The sequence below is a fragment of the Hydra viridissima genome, unplaced genomic scaffold, assembly GCF_058129835.1.
Source record: "Hydra viridissima isolate aposymbiotic clone 2 unplaced genomic scaffold, HvirCarnegie_v1 scaffold_14, whole genome shotgun sequence".
Classification (NCBI taxonomy): domain Eukaryota; kingdom Metazoa; phylum Cnidaria; class Hydrozoa; order Anthoathecata; family Hydridae; genus Hydra; species Hydra viridissima.
Window position 1 is genome coordinate 8694449 of NW_028324313.1, and position 18660 is coordinate 8713108.

General features: G+C 29.8%; 2 protein-coding genes and 1 pseudogene across 2 annotated transcripts; 2 read left to right on the forward strand and 1 right to left on the reverse strand.

The window, feature by feature from the left end:
• Positions 1-611: 611 nt before the first annotated feature.
• On the forward strand, positions 612-1614 carry LOC149879160 (uncharacterized; annotated as a pseudogene).
• Positions 1615-2482: 868 nt separating this feature from the next.
• Positions 2483-3655, reverse strand: LOC149879161 (uncharacterized). The gene is made up of 6 exons (XM_090072261.1): positions 3505-3655; positions 3376-3431; positions 3207-3246; positions 2953-3002; positions 2723-2845; positions 2483-2616 (listed from the first exon to the last, which is right to left on the reverse strand). The coding sequence occupies exons 1-5, from the start codon at positions 3553-3555 to the stop codon at positions 2734-2736; spliced, it is 309 nt and encodes a 102-aa protein (XP_089928387.1). The 5' UTR covers positions 3556-3655; the 3' UTR covers positions 2483-2616; positions 2723-2733.
• Positions 3656-14828: 11173 nt separating this feature from the next.
• Positions 14829-17695, forward strand: LOC149879162 (uncharacterized). The gene is made up of 3 exons (XM_090071289.1): positions 14829-15134; positions 15223-15695; positions 15806-17695. The coding sequence occupies exons 1-3, from the start codon at positions 15062-15064 to the stop codon at positions 17693-17695; spliced, it is 2436 nt and encodes an 811-aa protein (XP_089927415.1). The 5' UTR covers positions 14829-15061.
• Positions 17696-18660: the final 965 nt, after the last annotated feature.

Sequence of the window (18660 nt, forward strand, 5' to 3'; positions counted from 1 at the left end):
AAAGTAAACTAATAAGCTAATTGAGCTGTGACTTAAGATCAAATTAACTTGACCGAGTATTTCGCATAAGATTTGTAATGCACTCCTGTTTTTCTAAGAATAATGAATCCGAAATGATTACTAGGAATGATGAATCAAAAATAGTTTTTACGAACGATTAGTTAAAAATGTTTATCTAAGAAAGATGAACTCAAAATGGTTACTTGAAAAGATGAATCAAAAATAATTTTCTAAGAATTATGGGTAATACTGCAGTTAAGCGGCGTAAATTAATTTAATTTTCGCTTGATTAAACTCTGCGATGATGAAAATGAAAAAAATTAATCTGAAAGTGACGTTACGAAACATGAAAGAAAACCACATTCGAAATATGGAAAAATTCGAAATGTATAAAAAGAAAAGAAAAGAAAAGAAAAGCCTCATACAAAAGTTAAGTAAAAGTAATAGTCACTGTTAAATTTTCTTATTTTCTCATTTCTATTACATATGTATTATATACGTATTATATTTATATATAGAAAAATTAATTTTGTTAATTAATTCTGCACTGAATAAATCGTTTATATTAAAAAAATAGTTATTCTTAGTTAACATGGTAAATCTTCGTTTAGATGGCTATGCAGCGTGTTGGTCGTGGGAGACCAAGTGCTCCGACAACTATTGTTGGTGAAGATGAAACCCTGGCTGAACCACGTGTGTTGCAAGAAAATTGGTGTTTAATGGAGCTTGGTCACTCTATTAAACACCGATTCTCTGCTTTACAGTGGTTAGCAAAGCGAAGATTGATAAAAAATAGTATGTAGTGTGATACGTGCCAACGTCAGTTAGGGCTAAAGGCATATCAAGATGCAACAAATGGTTACCGGTGGTATTGTAAAGGTTGCAAACAGCGGCGAAGTGTAAGAGGGGGATCCTTCTTCAGTCAAAGTAGGTTGATACTTCAAAAGTTGATTTGTTATATTTATGGCTGGAGTCGCAATATGTCACAGAGCGATATACAACATGAAGCCTGTATGAATGACGCTAGCAATACATTAGGTGGTTTGGGAAACTTTTGCCGAGATGTCTGCGAAGTTTACCTGGAAACAAATCCAAAAATTATAGAGGGTTTTAATGCTGACGGGACATCAATTGTAGTCGAAATTGACAAATCTAACGTCTTTCACCGTAAATATCATCGTGGGCAGTGGCGCCCAGGTCAATAGGTATTTGGTGGAATCGAGAGAGAGAGTCACGCAAGTGCTTCTTAGTTAAAGTTCCAGATCGAAATGTACAAGCTCTCAAAAACCTTATAGAAAGATTTATTTTGCCAGGAAAGTCATATCGTTTCTGGGCTTCTTATGCTGGTTTAGATAACCTCCAAGATGGTATATATTCTCATTCAGTTGTCATTTGCATGAACGCAATTTTGTTAATCCCCTTAATAGCGATGTTCATACACAAAACGTCGAAAACCTTTGGATGCGTGTCAAGCGTAAACTTCGACAGCAGTTTGGTACGCGTGAAGACTTGTTTGCATCATATCTTCATGAATTTATCTGGCGTCAAACATCTAAAGATTTTCCAATATTTTCGGCGTTTCTATCTTGTGTGTTTCGTCAGTATCGTCTGTAATTGATAAATAAAACGGCTATTTTCATAGCCACACATTTTTTAAAAATATATTAGCAAGAACAGTAATTGTAGTATCCTATATTCTATAACTCTAATAAGAAGTTTGTCTAAAACAAACTAAAATTATACAATCATAAAATTTCTTTACATATTTAATAATGTAATAAGTAAATATTAACAATATAAATGATAAAATGATTAAATATCAACAATAAAAAAAGAAAAGAAAAATATTTAACAAAAAAGTATTTAAAAAATAACTACTTTGAAATTTATTTACTTACGTTTTTATAATTATTTTAAGAACTTTTAGCCTCTGCGAGCGAGAGCGCTAAAAGTAAAAAATATTGAATTATTTTACGCCGCTTAACTGCAGTATTAAGGAATTATGAATCCAAAATGATTTTCTAAAATTGATGAATCTAAAATGGTTACTAGGATAGATGAATCAAAAATAGTTTTCCAAGAATGACGAAACCAAAATGGTTTTATTAGAAAAAATGAATCCAAAATTGTTTTTTAAGAACAATTAGTGCAAAATGATTTTCTAGGAATGATGAATTCAAAATGGTTATTAAAAAAGATGAATCCAAAATCGTTTTCTTAACATGATGACTTCAAAATGTTTTCTTAGAATGATGACTCCAACATGGCTTTCTAAGAAATGATGAGTCAAACATGGCTTTCTAAGAAATGATGAGTCAAACATGGCTTTCTAAGAATGATAGCTCTAACATGCTTTTCTAAAAATGATGGTAATCGGTGATTCGTACTCTGCGTTGAAGCCTGAAGCACCGATTTTTATTAAGATTACCAGTAAGAATGTAATTTAAAATAGTTCAAATACTTTAACAAAATAAAAAAACGATTTATTTCAATTTTAAATTTATTTCATTAAGCGTAAAAATATCAAGGAATCATCAAACAATACACGCTTTCAACAAAATCTTTCATCTCTGCGGCATCTTTTACCCAATGACTCCTCCTTTCGGTCCCGTTATCCTTAAGAAAAAGTTGTAACTTTAAATATTACTTCCATTTTCAAAATATATTTCGTTCGAAACGATTTTTTAAGCAAACTTTATTATGAATGCGTACAACTAAGTACCATGACTGTTTTCAACGACGCCCTTTTCCTTTTCCACGCCCTTTTCCGCGCCCTTTTTTACCACCACGACCTTTTTTTGGATCGCTCATCATATCCATTTCTTCGTAATCGCTGTCATCAAATCTGAAAACAGTAGCGTTTTCAAACAATTGTTTGCAGTGATTTTAGTAAACATAGTTATTAAATAATTAAATAGTTTTTTTTGATAAATAGAACATATTTAAACTCACAACTCTCTATTTCCGTTAGTCATTGGGAAATCTTCTTCTTCATCCTCTTCCTAAAACAAAAAGATAGCTATATCATACACAAATTTATATAGTGTTTTGTTAAACGAGCTAAAGTCACATTTATGAGCTGAAATATAAGCGGTATATAGTTTGAAAAATCGTAAATAAATGCGCTCTAATTGGAAATTAAACTATTAATTACATAAGCATTCATATTGAGAAAGCAACTGAAACACCGAAGGAAACTAACTTACGCCATAATTATTCACAAACTGATAGTCTCTCTCTTCGTATCTAAAAGCATTTGTCTCTGGTAAATAACATAAAATAAACATTCGATTCATTGAAGTAAAATGAGCGACTTAAAACATGTTGCCATAAACTGAATTCGAAACGCATATAGAGAAGAGCAAAGTAACTTACCTCGGGATGGCTATAAAGTTGTTTCTTGCTCGCCAACTTGGTGCAGCTTCATTATGCTAAAAGAAAAACCAAAAAGCATTCCGAAGATCTGGACAACTCTACATTCAGCGGATAAACTGAAATACTCACCAGGAACTGAACTGAAATTACAACCAGAAGTAGAATGCTAAGTTGACCCATTTTTTGAATGTCTTCCTTAGGTAAAAAGCCAAAATTATAATATATATATCGTGTTTGAGCTTTTATAAACTTCTTTGAATTAGCCTTACAAAAGCTTAATTATCATGGATGTTGTGTGATTGGATAAATTCCAACCATGCGTGATAAGACAATTGCTCGTTGGTTGTCCGTTTTTATCCTTATTATTAAAATTCTTATGCTCTGTTTAAAGGGAATTAATTATTAATGGCCTAGTTTTTTTGAAACCACGGAATAAAGTTTATTTAATCTCTTTTATATTTCACTAATCCTTTTGTTTGACAAATAAAAATGTAAAATATTTACATTCACACAACGAAAGATGCTGTTTTCCGAAAGAAATTTTAGATTTACATTTTGAACTTTAAATCGTTATTTATTTTCAATTTTTAATACAAATTATCTAACAAATGGAATAACAATTGCAGCTAGAAAGATTGGTAGGAAGTAATGTTTATAAAATAGAGGGCTTCTCTAAGGTGGCAAAATGAATATCATAAACAGCGAAATGCAAACAAATTGAAAACCTCCTCGGGTTTTTTTTTCTTTCTACGTTTAGTTTTCACGAAAACTAATTTGATTTTCCTGCCTATTATCACAATGACATTCAAGCTTTAATCACAATAACTCTGAAACTATTTATGAGTTCACAATTTCAATTACATTTAAGCCACAACAACTTAAGAGTTCGCAGTATTAATCACTGATAAGTTTAATCTTTTCATGCTTTCCAAATTTTTATCGCCATCTACTCATAAGTATGCATTAATTGGATTTTCATTTATGGTTTATAATGACAAGTAACTAAAGTTAGGTTTGAAGCGAAAGCCTAATTTAATTTTTTACTGATTAAATATAGGTAGGTATCAGTTTTGGAAACACTCATTAATGCTTTTATGATTCATAATTGATTCCTTATTTAGATATTATATTTTCGAAACACTAAAATGGCTTTACTTAACATTAAAAATATGGATGAAAATTGCTTCTTTTGATTTGTTAAAGTTAAAGTGTCATTACCATTCTTGACAGCCATGAGAGTTTTATAAATATAACTGGTTGTGAGCATCCTGCAGTTTGTTCAACAAAAGATTTGTCTATTTTTTCTCTAAACGAAGGGTTATCAATGCCATCAGTTTCTTCTAACACTTTTTTATCACATTCGTTTATGCAAATAGCTGTGCCTTTTAAGTAGACGGCACACATCATTATGATATGTAGCATTATCAGCTCTATTTCTGGGCTTGTTTCATTTTTTAACTGTTTTCATTCTTCTTGTTTGTGCCAAGAACAGTGAACTTTTTATTTGGTAAATGCATTTCGAACGGTAGCTTTCTAATGATAGATTTTAATAATAATTAACCTTTGACCAACGAGTCATTTACAGTAGGTTTAACTAAAAAAAAGGCGTTTTGTGGAACTTTCAAAAATCAACTTTTGTTTTGCCAAATACTTTTTCATTCTCTTTTCATGTTGCAAACATTTTTGAAAGTTTTTGAACTCTTCACAATCAAATTTCAGTGATCTTTTAACCTTTTACGCAACATATTTTTTGTATGTAAAGTAACTTTTTAGATCTGAAGGATGCGTTGCGCAGTGCAGTCTCACACGCTACACAATCTTTATCTCTGAAAAAGTCAGTAGTGTCCTAATGCATACCATCATCCATAGCTATTCTTTAATCATCATCGAAACTAAGAGGCAATTGAATTACTTCTTTTGAGGAACTTCTAGATCTAATGAAGACGCCGGTTTTTGAACATGGTCAAAAAATGGAGTGAGCCAGCTTTCGATTCTTCAACTGCTGATTAAACAGTTTTTCTACAATACCGAACAACTGGATCAAACTCATTTGTCTTCATTCTTGAAACGTCACGTGAATGATGTTTTTACATCATTTGAATTTATTTTGAGCTTCTTCAGCTTTTCACTCAGTAGACTTCAGTTACAAAAATGGAGCTTCTTTTTTCTGGCTCATGGATAATGTTTTATGCAAAAAAGACGTATAACACCCATAACACAAGCAGAGCTTCCATGTTTGCATAGTTGCAAAAAGCCGAGAATGCACGCCTTTTATTTTATATAAAAGGTTTCTGAAGTGGGTAACACTCAAACTAAAGAAAAAGCCTGTCAGTTGCAAACTTTCATCCCAAATCCTATTGCGTTTAAAAAATTAGGCTTATTATAACTTAATTCTTTTTTGCTTTTAAAGCAATTAAAAGGAGTTTGGTTTTAACACGTTTGACATTTTTGAAACCACCGAGTGAAGGACACTTAATCTTGCTTACATTTCAGTCGTCCCTTTCTTAAACAAATAAAATAGGCATTACGTTTAAAAACACGCGACATAAGATATATTAGATTTATTACTTGAACCGATATCATTTCTTCTTAAATCGCCATGCGAGTTATCAAATAACTGATGCTAGAAACTTTGGTGAAGAAATAGCATGAAGTAATGTAATAAAATAGAGGTCAGTGAGGCAGGTGACGAAATGAATCTCAAAAACCTCTTCTGTAACTGCCAAATGCAGAAAAGTCGCAAAAGGAATATGATCATGATTTTCTTCGCTACATTTGCTTTTCACCAAAACTGAGTTTGAACCTTATGCATAAAGTTTTAATCACATTTAAGCCAAACCGGTTTATGAGATTGCAATTTTTATCCATCTTAAGTTTAAAATATTCATGATTTCACAATCTTAATCGCTTTCAACCCAAAATTATTTATGAGTTGGATTATCATATTTGAGCTGTTGAAACAAAGCGTAACATAACTTTTTTGCGGATTAAATAGTCTGATATCATTTTTAAATATAGTCATTCATGCCTCCATGACTTTTAATTGATTCTTTTTTAGGCTATAATATGTTTAGGAGTTATTCAACAGTTTTTTTGATAAGTTAGCATTTTTTATAGAAAAAAGCTTACAAAACGAATGGGCTAGCCAAGCTTGAGTCTGCAATAGAAGCACACGCGTTAGCTCAGCCGAACACTTTTTACGCTTTGCAATCATAAAAAATGTTGCTCAGCGAAAACATACGCTTCGTAGGATGGTTTATGTTTATAATGGCATGCAAAGCAAGATAAGGCAGTTCACAAATTCATTACTAATGCATTATGCACATGCAAATCCGCAAATTTCAAGTTCTTCTCAGCGCAGCATGCGCAGGTCCTTCATTTTTACCGTGCTGCGCACGGCCTTTGTAATAACAGGCCTGAAATACGCGTAAAGAAAAAACAAACTCTAGGCGGATGTTTGTAAAATCAAAAATGGAGAAAAGTTTGTCGTTTTTTTAGTGTTTACATATAATTTTACTGTTATATATATATATATATATATATATATATATATATATATATATATATATATATATATATATATATATATATATATATATATATTATATCTATATACATAACTGAATTATATATATATATATATATATATATATATATATATATATATATATATATATAATACAGTTATGTATATAGATATAATGCAGAATGTATTTTTATTTTTAAAATATATATTTAAAATCAGCTGCTTATAATTATTTGATAAGCAGTATTTTTTTATTTGTTTTTTATATATTTAGTTAAATGTAATCTTTCAAAACAAAACTTACCATATCATGTCTTTTAAATGTTTTGTAACTAGTTGTATAGGAGATAATGATAAAAAGCATAAAGTTAAACTTTTTTGATTACCAAATAAAAACCGTAATCCTCAAGAAAGAGAAAGATGGGTTTGATCTTTTCCAAGAGAAAACATTCCAAATAGTCCAAATACATTCATTTGTGAAAATCATTTGCCAGTTTATTATGAAACATTCATGTTAAAAGTCGTCCCTTAAATCTACCAACTATTTTCATCTGTGTATTTCAAAGTCAAATTCCTACAGCTCCATCAACAAAAAGAACAACGACAAAATCATTACCATCTACGCGTAACATGAAACCTGATGAAGTTTCAGCTCACTTGGATTTGTATGAAGTTAATTGTTTTGATGATCTTTACCTTAAAGTAAGCAAAGAAGTTATTCCATTTCCAGTAACATCTTTTGCAGTGGATGATGGTTTAATAGTCCAAAGTAAGGATTATATTGATGTCTCTGCTATTCAACAGTTTCTTTTAAAAGTTAGCATTGATATGCGATTTGAAGATTTTCATTTTGGATCTAGATGCTCTATTATACCACTGTGCAGGAATCGAATACATAAAATTACATCTTACTTACAAATTTTAGAAGCTATTCGATATTTACATTCCGTTGAAATGGATCATAAGAAAAACATTATCCAACAACAAGTTGTTAGCATACATGCATTAACATTTATTGGTAATAAAAAATATTCTCCAGAAACTCTAGGTAGGGCTTTTGAGTATTTTTAAATTTCAAGATCTCTTTACAGTCGTATTAGAGATGACTATGAAAAGCCAAGTATTGTAACACTTGGTAAACTTATATCTAAGGTTAGTAAGCTAGAGGAATTTGATTTGCTCAACAAATATTTTATGCAACTAGAAGATCCTCGTCAAAAAAATGTAATTATTATAATCGATGAAGTTTATGTAAAACCACAACTAACCCAGCTAACACAAAACGTTCCAGCACGTTCGACAAACGTTAGAAACGTTCGAGCACGTTTTAAGAACGTTCCATAAAAGTTCTGGATGCATATTCACTAAACTTTTTCTTAGCGTAAGTTATAAGCGCAAGTTTGGCATAAGTTCAAAATTATAAAAATCGTATTCACCAAACTTGCGCAGTTGCGTTTCAAAAAAACTTTCGTAAATTTTTGCGTAAGTTCAGTTCTAAACTATCGGTATTTACCAAACTGAAATGGGTTCACCAAACTTTTTAGAAACTTGCTCAGCTCTTTTACACAAAAAAAAATTTAGTTTGCTATGAGCTGCCCAAACTTTGGCGTAACTTTAAATTCACAAAATTATTAGAATAGCATTACATTATTTTGATGCATATATAGTTCTATTGTCAGATTGATATATTGTTAGGGATCTTAATATTTATAAACTATATATATTATAATAAGGGTTAGCAATAATCTTAGATATTAATGAAAATTAACTGTATCATAATGATATAACATCTTATTAAGATGCTTGATATATCCTATATATAATCATCATAATGATATAGCATCTTAATAAGCTTGATGTATCTTCCACATAATGATATAGCATCTTATATTAGATGATATATTGTCATGTTATTAATATCACATAATTTAACATCTTTATAATTGAACATAACATCTTTAAAGTTGTTATTATATATATATATATATATATATATATATATATATATATATATATATATATATATATATATATATATATAAATAGTATAACATCTTTGTAAGATGTTATATTATGAGGGGATTTGTATTATAAGTCCCTGTACAACAATATAACATCTTATAAAGATATAGTAAGTTTATAATATTTACATATAAAGATAAAATAAGTTTTATAAATAGTATAAATAATTTTTATATAATGAAGCTATAATAAATTTTTATAATTACATATATGTTCTTCTTCACAACTTTTTTAAAAAGGTACATTCATAATAAGTATTAAGATCATAGTTTATTTTGTTGTTTTAACAGCTTTATAAAAATTTAGTCAAAATGGATATTCCAATTATTCTAGCTGCACATGGTCAAGATCAAATAAGACTTTTATCAACTGGGAGTTTTCAAGCAGTAATTGGTAAGAATTGTTAGTCAATGCCATAAAGATTAACTGTAATCTTATGATTCTTTATTAATGGATGGTTACGAATGCAGCTGAAAGGTGGTACTTCCCAGACAGCCTACGACACCGGGCCAGAATTCCGGCGAATCATCGCACGCCGTGACGACTAGATAAGTAACGGGCCAGTACTGGCCCGAATCTGGCATGCTTCTGGCGAGTAGTCGTACGCCATTGCGATGGCATTTGTTATTGGGCCAACACTGCCCCGATTGTGGCGGTTAAAGAGTTCTGCCCAAATGTCGTTTTGCCATAACCGACATTATTTTGAATATTTTCTGCATCATCCATGATGACTTTTTAGACGCGAAGCCAAATGCTTACAAAATATATTTCGCAAATTTCTTGCTTTTGCTGTTTTTTATTATACTATTATTACAATACGTATTGTAGTGATAATAGCAAAAGTACGTTTGCTATTAAAAAAATGTTGCTTTTTTATGAAAACGTATAGTTATTTTGTAATTAGAATTGCAATTACTACATCCTAACTCTTGCAGTAGTAAGTGCTACTGTAAAAAGTTTAGATGTCGTTTGATGAAAATAATGTAAATTTCACTTGTGTTAGCACATATCGTTACAGTAATTTTATGTAAAGGTTAGCTATGTTTTTATATTATAAACAGTTTGAATAACATTCATGCAAGATTGATTTAACAATAAAACAGAAATGATCAAAGAAAAGGCTATTTAAAGGTTAGAAGATTAAGTTTTAAACACAATAACTGTAAGATAATCAAGTTTTTAAATAAAAAACTTTTTTACATTATATATATATATATATATATATATATATATATATATATATATATATATATATATATATATATATATATATATATATATATATATATATATATATATATATATATATATATATATATATATATATATATTACATTATTATTACAAAGTTAATCATTTACGAACAAATAATGGCATAAAGTCATTTGTGATGTTAATACTATTTTAATAACTCATTGCCCTAATATTTGGTGTATTGGGGCAAACTTTTTGGTACATTCTTGTTTTCAGACTCCAATTACTTCTTTCCATTTGCAAATCAATCTCATTTGACATAAACATGAACATACTTAAGCTTATAGTCCTTAAAGTGCCATATCTAAAACAAAATATCCTGCAGGCACCCATGCAACATTTTAACAATATATCATCGCCTTCGATTTTTAAACATATAGTTTTTGATTTGTGTTCTTCTTAAAATATCAAGTCAAATTTGGTTGGTTTGAGTTAATTCAGATTGAACGCCAGGTACACCATCTTAACTATTGCCCTCAAAGTTAATTTCAAAAATATTTTGCATGAAGTTTTAGGGGTGTACTGAAGTGTTCCACCACTTTTGTGCAAACACTTCCAACTGTTTTTGAGACGTCTAATGGTTTGCTCCACATCATTACGTACCTGATGATGAACTTTATTAGAATATATTTCCTCTGGAGTAGTTGGCTGTGTAATTAAATTGTGTAATCATGACTGGTGACAACCCATATCCTGAGTCTGCAAAAAGGAAACCTGCATTTGGATCATATTCTATTGACTGTTTTAATGCAGAATTAAAAAAGATAAAGCATCATGGCACGATCCAGGATACTTTGCAACATCTCTAAACTTTCCATCAGCATCAATGACAACATGACAGTTCAAAGCAGGATATCCTTTTCTAAAAAAAAACTAGTTTAAAACTTTTAAAATAATAAAATATTTAAATATACTGAGAGCAGCTAAAACCTTTTTGGGAAACATTGGTATCATGTTAGAAAAACTGTTCACCTTTGCCGAAACAAAAAATTGTTTTTTTACATGATCTTTTATCATAAACTATATGACCTTATATTATAATATTGTTTTAAGTTTAGCACTTACGTTAAATAACTAGATGTTTTCAAACTTTAAAGAACGATGATGTGCTATTTAAAATATTCAAAAAAACTTTGATTTTTGTAATAAACATGTTGCACTTTGTGAAATTGAAGTATTGCCTCTTCATAAATAAAATATTTTTTTTACATGTTATTAACAATATGAAGCGCTCTATAATAACTTAATTATGTGAAGTAAACTGCAGCATAAAAAACCACCTAAAAAAATGGAAATAGTAAATAATTTTTTTTTAATATAAAATAATAGAACAGAAATTTTTTTTTTAATCTTGTATGCATTATATGCAAACATACGTAGACAGAATAAATATGAAACTACAGCTTGACTGGCTTCCATGAGAGGTGTCACCTAAAATTATATGAAACTACAGCTTGACTGGCTTCCATGAGAGGTGTCACCTAAAATTATATGAAACAACATGTGAACGAAATATGGATATTGACTATTATATTTTAATTAAACAAAGCAATTTAGTTATCTGAGAGAAAAGTGACCTTTGACAAGGTAAAATCACAATTTAGGAACAGTAGAAAGGTGCAGTATAAAATTAATCTCTTGATATAATCTATTATGCTAAGTTAAAAAAGTTTAAGGTTTGTTTCATTTTTGCTATAAAATAATGAAGCATCATATTTACATATATAGAAAAAAGAAATTACACTTTTTTTCTTAATTTATAAACTGAAAAATGGATAAAGTTATCTTTAAGTAAGCAAACATGAGTAGCCTAAAAACAGGTTTGCCACCCCAATTTACTTTTTCTCTGAGTTTTCCCTGATAAAGAATGTTTTCCCCCAAGTTTAACTCTTGAAACTCCGTGAACTTCTCAATCTTTCCAGGTTATCCCAAAGATTTTATTTATACATATTAAAAATTATTTATACTAACAAGCTATAAGCTTTACAACAACAGTTACATTTTGGAAATTCATTGTTATTTGTCTTGACAAAATATTCTTTAAAAAAAAACATAAATTATGATATAAAATTGGAAAAAACATCTTTTCTGTAAACAAAGTTTTCCAGGATTTCCCTGGGATTTTTGCTACCTCTAGGTTTGCTAGGTATTCCAGTTTGAATTAAAACCCTGTATAAACCCAGACAGCCTCCCGTTAGAGGTCCAATGCTGGCCCAGTTCCACTTGCGACAGCGGCGCGATGCCGGCTATTGATCACGGCCTAATGTCAAAACAGCCAATGGGCCAGCATCGCTAGCCAGCACTGGCCCCAGGATTTGTCCGTGATCTTATGCCAGCACTGATCCGTTACTTTTAATCAATATACATTCACTAACGCGATATTATTAGCCATTTCTATGTGATATGGCACAAAAAGCAAATATTAAAGTAAATATTTTTTGATAATTATTCCAGTTCAAATTGACAAAAATAATTGTAAATAGAACAGGTATTATTGATAGTTTGAAATAGTGCTCTTTATCCATCGAGTTTTTCCGTTCTTCTCAAGCCTTTCGTCCACCATTTCGACCTCCTGAAAGCTAAAAATACTCTTCAGCCAACCCTCAAACTCTTCGCTTGATGCTCCCGAGTTTAAATGATTTAGCTTTACAGCACCTAAATACAAATTTTAACTTGACAAAACTATAAATATAACAATTTAACACATACAAATATATATATATATATATATATATATATATATACATATATATATATATATATATATATATATATATATATATATATATATATATATATATATATATATATATATATATATATATATATATATGTAATAAAAACAAAGATTCCTTTTTACCCAATAAAATCTTTTTTTTCTTCAAATTTTCGACTGAACTTAAGCAGCTCTTTTTCAACAGCTGTAAAAATCAGGATCTCTTAGAAATTTCATTGTTAAAATTGTAAGAAAATAAAAATAAACATTTACAAAAATTACTTAAAATATCTGAAAGTATAAATTCTAAGCATATTACTACTAACCAGTGCAATGAAGTGTTCCTTCACTCACTTTGGCAAGAATCCGTCTGACAAATGAATATCGATTGAATGTCAATGAAGAACCTGAAAACTAAAATGAAAAAGAAAAAATTAATGAAACTGTTTGTTTTAACAATAGGTTAATGTGCATTTTATTGCATATTTGAATTACCACCTCATATAAAACTATATATGAAAAAAGCATAATAATTTTGTAAGTAATAGCATAAGTAAATAGACTTCAACAAATTAAATTATAACAAGTGTAGCAAGGGTGAACAACAACACCATTATCAACTTGTAACAATACATACTTGAGAATTCTGTCATCTAAAATTGCTATGTTTTTAACTTTATCTAAATGTAATACTAAATGTGATTCTTAACAGACTTGAATCACAAAGGTTTTTTAATAATAAAACCTTGCAAAACACACAGAACTGGCCAAAATGATGTTTTGCAACTTTTAAACCAAGGCAAACCATTGATAGTCATCTGCACATAAAGAGCTGAAAATTTTGCAGATTTATCATAAACATGATTTAATATTTGTCAAACTAATTGCTGAACCAAAATAAAAATAATCACCACCTGCTCCATATACAACTATAAAATTGTTTTAAGTTTTTTAAATAGGCAAATCAAGAAGAAACAGACAGAGAATACACAGTAAAGATGACAAAGCAGTCAGATTAACACTAAACTGAACAGCCCAAGCAGCTTATAGGGTAGTCAAATCTGATGAAAATGTTTCATCATCATCATCATTTCTAAGATTTTAAATATGATCAAGTTCAGTTTCAACATTGACATTGTTATCTGAAAATATATTAACAGTTCCAAAAACTGAATCAGTAATATCTACAACTTTTTTACTTAAAGCAGGAAAATTGTCTTTTGTAGATATGTATCAAGGGGTAACAGTTATCTTACGGTAGGAGTTCTGTGGATTAAATATTTCACAATTGTTATCTTCATTAAATATTTAATGCAAGCATTTTCAAATAACTCTGACTATATATGTAACAAGAACAATACATTATCCTGAAGTTAAGATAAAAAAATATATAAAAATTTAATTTGGATAGTTCACTCTTATATTGAATTGCTAAAATGAGAAAAGTGATAATTGACAAAGCCATTTCATGAATATAATGTATTACAACCAAGATCACTTAAATTGAGTTTATAACTAACTTAAATTAGATAAGATAACTTTAATGACAAGTTATAATAAGCATATATTATTATCTTTTCTTTGTTGTTACATATATATTCACACACGCAAACATATATGTATATATGTATATATATATATATATGTATATATATATATATATATATATATATATATATATATATATATATATATATATATATATATATATATATATATTAGGGGTATTCAAAAAAAGTAAATTTTCAAATCTAAAAAACCATACCCCCTAAATTTGGGGCAAATGTATAAAAAATGAGCCTCAAAAAGTTTGAGCGCTATCGGATCACTTTTGACCCCCCCTCAAGCTAATAATTTAGGGGAAAAATGACCGAAAAGTGGCCATTTTCGGGCGTCTTGAGGGAGGGGCTTTTTTTTTTTTTTCAAATTTTTTTTTTTTCTGCTATATGTATATAGGCCTATATTTTTGTTTAAAAATATATGGTTTTTTTCCTACCGCTCTAAAATCTATGTTTGGTGGTATTGAAAATCATGAAAATTGGTATTTTTTAAATGTATTTTCTGTTGCGTCTAATGTTATATACTTATATTTTCGTGCAAATTTTGATAGTTTATTACTTTAAATTTTTCTAATAAATACAGAATAGTACATACAATAAACATTAAAAATGAGTGAAGCACAACTTAGGTCGATGAAAAAGGAACTTTTTATTATAAAAGAGGCAAAACCAGCTATATCAGGTAGAAACATTTTTATTAATACTGGATCTATAATGAGTCATTAGTCGCTAAAATATTTATTAAAGAATGCCTAAATTTTTCTATTTAGATATACAACTCCCAACAGGCTTGGATATTCTTCAACATTTAATATATAACCAACAATGTCGATCTGCACCTATATCAAATATTATTGCTTGTCCCCCTAAAAAAAATTTTTCTAGATGTTCAGATTGTTGTGAATGTATTTTGTCTAAAATCAAGAGACCCTGGATTAAAGCTGGATTTGATGTGTTAACTGATTTAAGTTTAGTTAAAAAACTTTTTAATTTGCATAAGTCCTATTCCAACTTGAAAAAAAATGCAAAAAGGGGAACTAGTGGTGATTTGGCTAAACAAAACGAATTTGAGATAGAAATAAAAAAACTTTTTTGGGCTGGTAATTCTAATCTCAAAAACATGATCAGTAAAGATAAAAAAAGATCACTAAAAGACAAGATTGAAGATCTAAAATTTCTTGAAGATCAGGAAGGTGAAAGGAAGTTTGTTATTGGTTCAGAGGATATTAAGTATAGAAAAAAGGTATTCATTGCTTTTAATTAACTTCTTTATCTCTGGTTCAACTTCTATTAATTCTCTTTTCCACTAATTCTAAAATTAAAAGCTAAAACTACAATTGTTATGTAAATAAGGCAAAAGAAAGTATCAGGAAGAAAAATCGTTCACAGCCTAAGAGTTTGAGAGATGATGTACCCAACGTTGAACTTATAGACACAATTCTGAGCGATGATTCTTCAATTGAGTCTGATTTTGATCCAGGTGATTGGTATCATATAGAAGTCTCGGAAAACCCAGACACAGTAATTGCAAAAATTCCAAAAGATATTTTTGCTGGTAATGTTTCGCTTACTGCTACAGCCTGTGATATATCACCAAATGTTTTACAGAAGGTAACAAATGCAATTCTACATCAATCAGGTGTTGATCTTAAAGAAATTAAAAGCAGTCAGTCTACCGCATATAGAAAAATAAAAAAAGAAAATGAGAACATGGCAACCATTTCAAAAGAAGATGTTAAAGCAGCCATAGACGCATCTCCATATCCATGTATAATTCATTTTGATGGCAAGACCTTGTTTGAGCTAAACAAAGGAAAAATATTAAAGAGGGATAGAATCGCTGTTTTAGTTAACATTAATGGAGAGACTTACCTACTTGGAGTCCCACCACTAGCGTCATCCACTGGTGAAGATCAGTTCTTTGGTGTAATGGACTTAATTAAGGAGTATCAACTTACGTCAAAAACTAGAGGAATATGCTTTGATACAACATCATCCAACACTGGGACGAATAAAGGATCAGTTTCCAGAATATCTAAAGAACTGGATAAATATCTCCTCCAAATAGCATGTAGGCATCACGTGACTGAATTAAGAATGCTGCACTTTTGGAAATTAGTGACCAATGAAGAAACTAATGGACCTGATAATCCTCTTTTCAAAAAGCTAAAAAATATTTTTGAAGAACCTAATTTTAACTATGATTCAGTTCTACTGTTACGGTTTGATTGGAATAAGGTTAAAAGCAGTCTTTTAAAGAAGGCAGCTATGAAGTCATTAAAATTTTGCAAAGCATACGTTGGTAAACCAGGTATTATAAGAGATGATAGAAGTGAGCTTGCAGAATTAGTTGTCACTTACTTATCCCCTATAACATATAAAGTAAGAAAAACTGGTGCTATTCATCATGCAAGATTTTTAGGAAAAGCAATTTATTATCTAAAGCTTCAGCTTTTATCCAATCAACTTACATTTGTTCAGGAAAATGATTATCTGAAAATTGAAATTAAGCTTATTACAGAATTTATTGTTTGCTTTTATGCAAAATGGTATCTACAATCTGAGGATGTCATCAAAGCTCCTTTTCTTGACATTACAGCCATACATCAAATGCATCTGTACAAAAAGGTATGTACAAACCCATTAGCTGTTGATGCTGTATTAGAGTCTCAGTATAAACATTGCTGGTATTTGGATTCAACAATGATACCTCTAGCTTTGCTAGATGACGAGTTAGCATCAGATGAGAAGGCAAAAATTGCATCAGCAACCCTGTCATTTGATATGCCTAGCTCTGACTATTATAAACCTGAGAATAAAGTTAAGCAAGATATCAAGGAAATTTATAAAATGAACACAAATATTGGGAAAAAAACACCATCCTTGTCTGCCTTGGTTGATGTCTTTTCTTACCTGATTTTTGACATGATTGGGTTTGATAAGCAACGAGTTCAAGACTGGCTCTCACTTCCACCAAACTATTGGCATACTCAGTCATGCTTCAAAAGTTTTCAAAAATATGCTGAAACTTTGATTTTTGTAAATGACCATTCAGAACGGTCAATAGGTATGATGGGGCAGTATATTCATAGATATTCTGATGAAACTGAAAAGCACAACAGATTGCTCACTGTGGACAAAGTTCGATCTGTATTCAGATCACCAGAACAAAAATCGAGTACAATTTCGAAGACTAAGTTTAATGATGGGCTTGATGTGATGCGGAAAAAGATAAAGATTTAAACTTGATTATTATTAGATTTTCAAATGTTTTTTCTGTTCTAAAACTTGAATAGAAATTTATCTTTTTATTTATTCTTGCTCATTTTGATTTTTCAATATAGATAAATAGTAATTTTTTCAATATAGATAAACGACATTGCTGAGGTCACAACCAACCACTGTTCATTCTTTCTGGCAAAGTGAAGTTGGTTGCCCCCTCCAGCATGTCTTGGGAATAGTCAGAGAGGCCCTGTGTATGTATATATATATACACACAGGGCTTATTTATTTGGTTATATATATATATATATATACACACACACACACACACACACACACACACACACATATATATATATACACACATATATATATATATATATGTATATACAGTAGCGTCCAAAAGTAATTGGACAAACACCTTTTTGGTTATATTTTCTCATCGAGTCAACATTTTTAAATGAAATTTTGCATAAGCATGTCAAATTATACTACAATTATGAAAAAGAAAACAAAAATTCCCTTTTGGGAGTAATTACTTAAAATTTTGCTAAAAGAATGGAAATGACTGGCTCAAAAGTAATTGGACAAACTAAATATGTCGTTTAAAAATAAAACTTTCTCAACAAAAGATAAATTTTCAGCATTTTTTATGAAGATTTCTGTTAAATAATATATATAATATTACATAGTGTTATATTCTGTTACATAATGTATATAATCTGAGCATAATCCTAGTACTTCGTTGGAAAACCTTTTGCCGCAACGACAGCATTACATCTACGTGGAATTGAATCAACCTAATTAATTAAGACACCAATTGGTATTTCCTCCCAAGTGCGCTTAATCAACTCAAACAAATCATGCTGATTAGATGGTTTCCGAACACTAATTTTTCTCTCAATATGTTCCCAAAGATGTTCAATTGGGTTCAGGTCCGGAGATTGTGACGGCCATTCCAAGATACGAACTTTCTTTTGAGCTAA